The 7,653-nt window shown below is 38.2% G+C and overlaps 1 protein-coding gene across 1 annotated transcript; it reads left to right on the top strand.

Annotated features, from left to right (window-relative positions):
• The first annotated feature begins 1,864 nt into the window (after positions 1-1,864).
• On the top strand, positions 1,865-3,571 carry LOC106983400 (putative olfactory receptor 2B8). Its single transcript, XM_015081592.3, has one exon. The coding sequence runs from the start codon at positions 1,865-1,867 to the stop codon at positions 2,795-2,797; it is 933 nt and encodes a 310-aa protein (XP_014937078.3). The 3' UTR covers positions 2,798-3,571.
• The last annotated feature ends 4,082 nt before the right edge of the window (positions 3,572-7,653 follow it).

The following is a 7,653-nucleotide window of genomic DNA, read 5'->3' as shown; positions in this document are numbered from 1 at the left end:
GAACGAACCACGGTTTGTTTTTATTTGCTCTTCTGAGAAGGTGTGAGTGTGGGGATATTCCCTGTTGTTGCACATTTAGACTGTCCCTGATACCTTTGTAATTAATTCTATTAAGAAACTGTTGGCACATAGATTTTGTTTTGTGGATACCCTGGTCACATCTTTATAGGAAATCAAAGGAGGCATAAAAGAGTGTGAATTGCGGCATCCTTTATTCCATTTCTATGACCATTTATTTTATGCCAGTTTTGTACCCGTTTCTCTCACACATTGGTTTGAAAGAAACTTGCCTTCATATTTTAAAACTCTTGGAAGAGTCAGAAATGTACTGGATGCCTACCCTTCTGAATATGAAAGAACTGAAATACTCGTGCCCTGATGCCCTTTCGTTCGTATGTTACTATGCTCATTCAGTACTGCGCAGTTGGGTGGAAAAGGTCATCAGACGAGCCTTAGAGCCTTAGAGCTGGCATAGCTTTAAGTTTGATTTAGTGTGACTATCTCTGCAAGCTAGATTCCAGAATGGTGATCTTTAATATAATATACATGGGTGTTGGAGAGTTTGTATAATACCAATATATCCTTTATGCCTTTCCTTGTACTATGATAAGTTTTGCATTATAGCTCTTTGAGCTGTCATTGCTTTGAGAATGTATCTGTCTTTATATATTTACCCAAGTAATTATTTTATCATTGGAAATGATGCAAAGCATTACACTTTGTACATAGATTACACATTTGGATAATGATTTAAAATGTTCTGATTAGAATGGTGATATGGAGTAATCCTACCTCTTTCAGGAATTTTTTGAATGCTAAATGGAGTAATGTGTGAAACAGAAATCAGCAGAAGGAAGAGGAAAGTGCTAACCACTGTATTTTAGAATTCTGATTCCAAAGGACTCTGCTTAGCCAATGAATTTTCAGAGTTCCTGTTAAATTGGTATGGTAATTTTAAGCATCTTGCAAAAGTTAAAAACTGTTTGAATGGTGGTGTTGTCAGGTTCTCTCTGATTGAGTATTTAATTGTTTGACTACCATACACACAAAAAGAAACCTGATATATGTTTGTATGCAGAACTAGTAGCGATGTGTTGAATGTAACTGAATTCTTTGTAGAAATAAATTCCAGGGCATAGATTCCTATAACTGAATTTATTTTAGAGATCATGTTGTATCATAATCTGTGACATGTGTGGTGTGCATTCCAGGTGTGTGGAATTATGAGATACATATGAAAGATAATGAATCTGGAGTACCTGGGTTGCTCAGTCGGTTAAGGGTCTGATTTCGGCTCTGGTCAAGATCTCGCTGTTCAAGCTCCATGTCTGACTCTGTGATGACAGCTGGAAACCTGGAGCCGGCCTCAGATTCTGTGTCTTCTTTTGTCTCTTCTCCTCTGCCTGGACTCTGTCTTTATCTCCCTCTCAAAGATAAATAAACATCAGAAAAAGACTTTTAAAGATGCTGAATCTCCCTCTGTCTGCATCTCTTTCCTATTCTTTCTGATATTCCTTCGTCTTTTCCCTCATCCCCATTTTCTCTGAAATGCACACATATATTTGTAGCACTTTAAGCCTACAAAAGACCTTTTGTAACTATGACTGATGCAGACACAGGCCCATTATGTGATTTATCTTACATTAAATGTTAATGATTTACTTTTTGTGGTAATGTGGAACTAAATTGGAACTAATTGATCAATTTCATGAGTAAATCGTTTATTCAAATAGTTACTTATAAAATGTCATGTCCTGTCTTATAGCATGATAAATCCACCCCCTGCCTCCTTTTTATTTTTTAGAACATTTCTTCAAAAATTGCTAAATACTTGGTCTTGACAGGAAATACGTGGTAAGAAAGGATGGACCCGAAAAATGGAAGTTCTGTCACTGGCTTTATCCTGCTGGGTTTCTCTGACCGGCCTCAGCTGGAGCGAGTCCTCTTTGTGGTTCTTCTCATCTTCTATCTTCTCACCCTGCTGGGAAACACAAGCATCATTGCATTGTCCCGCCTGGACCCACACCTGCAGACTCCCATGTACTTTTTCCTGTCCAACCTAAGCTTTCTGGACCTGTGTTACACGACCAGCACTGTTCCTCAGCTGCTGGTTCATCTCAGGGGACCAGACAAGTCTATCTCCTTCAGTGGCTGTGTAGCTCAGCTGTTCGTCGCTCTAGGGTTGGGATGCACAGAATGCATTCTGTTGGGGGTGATGGCACTTGACTGCTATGCAGCCGTCTGCAGGCCCCTGCACTACACAGTGATCATGCACCCCCGTCTCTGTGCCCTGATGGCTTCTGCATTGTGGTTCACTGGTTTTGCCAACTCCTCATTGGAGACGGTGCTCATTTTTCTTGTACCACTTTGTGGGAAGAATAAAATAGAGCACTTCTTTTGTGAGGTTCCCCCATTGCTCAAGCTTGCCTGTGTTGACACCACTGTGTATGAGTCTGAGATCTTATTTTTCAGTATGATCTTTCTTTTCATACCTGTGGCATTAATCACATTCTCCTATGGTCGGATAGTCAGGGCAGTGTTAAGAATAAAGTCAGCCGCAGGACAGAGGAAAGCGTTTGGCACATGTGGGTCTCACCTCACGGTGGTCTCCCTGTTCTATGGCACGACCATCTATGCTTTCCTGCAGCCCAGCAACAACCACTCCCAGGATCAGGGCAAGTTTGTTTCTCTCTTCTACACCATCGTCACCCCCATGGTCAACCCCTTCATATATACCCTGCGGAACAAGGATGTGATGGGAGCAATGAAGAAGGTTTTCTGTAGGGGCTCCATATGACTGGGGGGAAGAGCTTTCATGGAAGACTTTGAATGTCAGAGGCTTTAAGATTTTGTGTCCTCCACATTTCCTCCAACATATCCCCTGACGACTCTCAAGAGAATTACCTTACCTCTTTGTTTTAAGCAACTGGGTGTTCAGACTCTGAATTCATGGATTCAACAGTGCAAGAGAGTTCCCATTTCTATATATCCTTGACAACACCTGTTGTTCCTGTGTTGTTGATTTTAGCCTTTCTGACATGGATGAAGTGATATATCATTGTGTTTTTGATTTGTATTTAACTGATAATCAGTGATGTTGAGCATCTTTTGAAGTGTTTTTTTGCCGTCTGGATGTCTTTTTGGAGAGTATCTATTCATGTATTCTGTCCATTTTTTAATTAGATTATTTGTATTTTGAATGTATAACACCTTTATAAATTTCTTTTTTTAATTTTATTTTTTATTTTTTAAAATTCACATTGAAATTAGTTAGCATATAGTGCAACAATGATTTTAGGAGTAGATTTCTCACCATTTAGCCCATTCTCTCTCCCACACCCCCTCCAGTAACCCTCTGTTCTCCATGTTTATGAGTTTCTTATATGTCTCCCTCCCTGTTTTTATATTATTTTTGTTTCCTTTCCCTTATGTTCATCTGTTTTGTCTCTTAAAGTCCTCATATGAGTGAAGTCATATATTTGTCATTCTCTGACTGACTGATTTTGCTTATCATAATACCCTCCAATTACATCCACGTAGTTGCAAATGGCAAGATTTCATTCTTTTTGATTGCCGAGTAATACTCCATCATATATATGTACCACATCTTCTTTATCCATTCATCCATCAGTGGACATTTGGGCTCTTTCCATACTTTGGTTATTGTTGATAGTGCTGCTATAAACATGGGGGTGCATATATCCCTTCGAAAAAACACACCTGTATCCCTTGGATAAATACCAGAAGATTTTTATTTTGATGAGTTCTTGATAGTTCTTTTTCGCTTGTGTTTCCCTTGCCTCTGGAGATGTATTGAGTGAGAAGTTGCTGCTGCCTAAGTCAAAGAGGTTTTTATCTGCTTTCTCCTCTAGGATTTTGATGGCTTCCTGTCTTACAGTTAGGTCCTTCATCCGTTTTGAGTTTATTTTTGTGTATGGTGTAAGAAAGTGGCCCAGGTTCATTTTTCTGCATGTCGCTGTCCAGTTGTCACAGCACCATCTCCTGGAAAGACCGTCTTTATTCCACTGGATATCCTTTCCTGCTTTGTCAAAGGTTCGGTGGCCATATAATTGTGGGTCCATTTCTGGGTTCCATTCTGTTCCATTGATCTGAATGTCTGTTTTTGTGTCAGTACCATTCCATCTCGATGATTACAGTTTTGTAATACATCTTATTTTTTTTCCAGAAATGCTTTGCGTGGTTTATTCATTCCCCAAAACAAGCCTGTGAGGCAGGTGCCATTAATTAGGGGATGATTCCTCTTTTGGCTTTGTAACAAGTAGGACGTTGGAGCACTGTAGAGAAATGGTAAGGGAGGAATCAAATCCCACATTCTAAGCCAGTTTGGAATTCTGCATTTGTCTTGTCTTTGACTACTTGTTTTCACTAAATTTCTCTGAGCTTTGTTATCTTCATTGAAGATCTCTATTGTAATCCTTTTATCAAAAATCATATTGTACCCAGGCACCTGGGTGGCTCGTTCAGTTATGCTATAATCCATTTTGAAATCCTGGATTGTGATGTCTCCAGCTTCGGTTTTCTTTTTCAAGATTGTTTTCGGAATTTGAGGTGTTTTCTGGTTCCATACAAATTTTAGGATATTTTGTTCTAGCTCTGTGAAGAATCTTGGTGTTGTTTTGATAGGGATTTCCTTGAGTATGTAGATTGCTTTGGGGAGTATTGATGTTTTAACAATCTTTGTTCTTCCATTCCAGGAGCATGGAATATTTTTCCATTTCTTTGTTCTTCAATTTCTTAAGCTTTGTATAGTTTTCAGTGTATATTTTTTTCACCTCATGGTTAGGTGCATTTCTAGGTATTTAATGGTTTTTTGTGCACTTGTCAATGGGATCGATTCCTGATTTCTCTTACTGTTGCTTCATTATCGGTGTATAGGAATGCAACCCATTTCTGTGCAGTGATTTTATATCCTGTGACTTTGCTGAATTCATGGATCAGTTCTAGCAGTTTTTCAGTAGAATATGTTGTGTTTTCCACATAGAGTATTATGTCATTGCTAAGAGTGAAAGTTTGACTTCCTCCTGGCCATTTTGGATGCGTTTTATTCCCTTGTGGCTTCTGATTGCTGAGGCCAAAACTTCCAATAGGCACGTTGAATAACAGTGGTGAGAGTGGACATCCCTGTCGTGTTCCTGAACTTAGGGGGAAAGCTCTTTCTTTTTCCCCTTTGAGAATGATATTAGCAGTGAGTCTTTCATATATGGCTTTTTGAATCTTGAGGTATGAACTTTCTATCCCTACTTTCTTGAGGGTTTTTATCAAGAAAGGGTGCCGTATTTTGTCAAATGGTTTCTCTGTGTCTTTCGAGACGATCATGTGGTTCTTGTCCTTTCTTTTATTGATATCACGTATAACATTGATTGATTTGTGGCTGTTGAAACAGCCCTGCATCCCAGGTATAAATCCCACTTGGTGTGGTGAATAATTCGTTTAATGCATTGTCTGATTTGGTTGGCTGGTATCTTGTTGAGGACTTTTGCATCCATATTTATCAGGGAAATTGTTCTGTAATTCTCCTTTTGTGTGGGTTCTTTGTCTGGTTTTAGAATCAAGGTAATGCTGGTTGCACAGAATCAGTTTGTAAGTTTTCCTTCCATTTCTATTTTTGGTATGGCTTCAAAAGAATAGGTGTTAACTCTTCTTTAAATATCTAGTAGAATTCCCCTAAAGCCAACCGGCCCTGGACTCTTGTTTTTTGGGAGACTTTTGATTACTAATTCGTTGTCTTTACTGGTTATGGGTGTGTTCAAATTTTCTGTTTCTTCCTTTTCCAGTTTTGATAGTTTGTATGTTCTGGGAATTTGTCCTTTTCTTCCAGATTGCCGATTTCATTGGTGTATAATTGCTCATAATATTATCTTATTATTGATTGTATTTCTGCTGTGTTGGTTGTGATCTTTCCTCTGTGATTCTTGATTTTATTTATTTGGGTCCTTTACTTTTTCATCAAACTGGATATGGGTTTATCAGTTTTGTTAATTCTGTCAAAGAACCATCTTCTGGTTTCATCGATCTATTCTACTGATTTTTTTTTGTTTTTTTTGATAGCATTGATTTGTGCTCTTGTTTTTAGTATTTCCTATTATCTGCTGTTTTTTGGTTTTATTTGCTCTTCTTTTTCCAGCTCTTTAAGGTGTCAGGTTAGGTGTGTATCTGAGACCTTTCTTCCTTCTTTGGGAAGGTTTGCATTGGTATATAGTTTCCTCTTATGAATATTTTTGCTGCATCCCAGAGGTTCTGGGCTGTGGTGTTATCATTTTCATTGGCTTCCATGTACTTTTCAACTTCCTCTTTAACTTCTTGGTTAGCCCATTCATTCTTTAGTAGAATGTTCTTTACTGTCCAACTGTTTGTTATGTTTCCACAGTTTTTCTTGTGGTTGATTTGAGTTTCATAGTATGGTGGTCTGAACATATGCACGGTATCATCTTGATCTTTTTGTAGTTTTTGAGGGCTGATTTGTGTCCCATTATGTGATCTATTCTGGAGAATGTTTCATGTGCACTTGAGAAGAATGTGTATTCTGGTACGTTAGGATGAAATATTCTGTATATATCTGTTAAATCCATCCGGTGTAGTGTGTCATTTATAACCATTGTTTCCTTGTTGATTTTCTGTCTAGATGATCTGTGCATTGCTGTCATTGGGGTGCTGAAGTCCCTTACTATTATGGTGTTATTAACAATGAGTTTTTTTGTGTTGTGATTAATTGCTTTATATATTTGAGTGCTTTCACACTTGGAGCATAAATGCTTACAGTTGTAAGATCTTCCTGGTGGATAGATCCCTTAATTATGATATAATGCCCTTCTTCATCTCTTGTTACAGTCTTTAGTTTAAAATCTAGATTGTCTAATATAAGTATGGCTACTCTGGCTTTCTTTTTGTGACCATTAGTATGATAGATGCTTCTCCATCCCCTTACTTTCAATATTAAGGTGTCTTTAGGTCTAAAATGGGTCTTTTGTAAATATATATAAATGGATCTTCTTCTCTTATCCATTCTGTTACCCTATGTCTTTTGATTGGAATGTTTAGTCCAGTGACGTTTATAGTGAGTCCTGAAAGTTATGAATTTATTGCCGTTATGGTGCCTCTGGAGTTGGAGTTTCTGGTGGTGTTCTCTGTTCCTTTTAGTCTTTGTTGCCTTTGGTCTTCTTGTTTTTTGTTTTGCTTTCTTTTGTTTTGTTTCGTTTGTTTGTTTGTTTGCTCTTTTCTTCTCTTAGAGAGTCGCCCTGAAAATTTCTTGCAGGGCTGGTTTAGTGGTCACAAACTCCTTTGTTTGTTTGGCAGGGAAACTTCTTGGCTGCATATTTTTCTGATTCATCATGTTGAATATATCCTGGCACTCCTGCTGGCCACCAAGTTTCTGTGGATAGGTCTGCTATGACATGATTTGTCTTCCCTTGTAGGTTAATGACTTTTTTCCTTTATGCTTTCATGAATCTTTCTTTGCCTGAGTATTTTGTAAATTTGAATTGATATACATTGCTGATGGTCAGTTTTTGTTGAATCTAATGGGAGTTCTCTGTGCTTCCAGGATTTTGATGTCTTTGTGTTTCCCCAGGTTAGGAAAGTTTTCTGCTATGATTTGCTCACGTAACTTCCTATCCCTTTTTCTCTCTCTTCATC

The sequence above is a fragment of the Acinonyx jubatus genome, chromosome B2 (assembly GCF_027475565.1).
Source record: "Acinonyx jubatus isolate Ajub_Pintada_27869175 chromosome B2, VMU_Ajub_asm_v1.0, whole genome shotgun sequence".
Classification (NCBI taxonomy): Eukaryota; Metazoa; Chordata; class Mammalia; order Carnivora; family Felidae; genus Acinonyx; species Acinonyx jubatus.
The sequence above is the reverse complement of the archived record's forward strand: the minus strand, read 5'-3'. Positions and strand labels throughout refer to the sequence as shown.

Bases quoted from the DNA above. Each gene is read 5' to 3' on its own strand.
- LOC106983400 (XM_015081592.3), top strand. From the start codon at position 1,865: ATGGACCCGAAAAATGGAAGTTCTGTCACTGGCTTTATCCTGCTGGGT.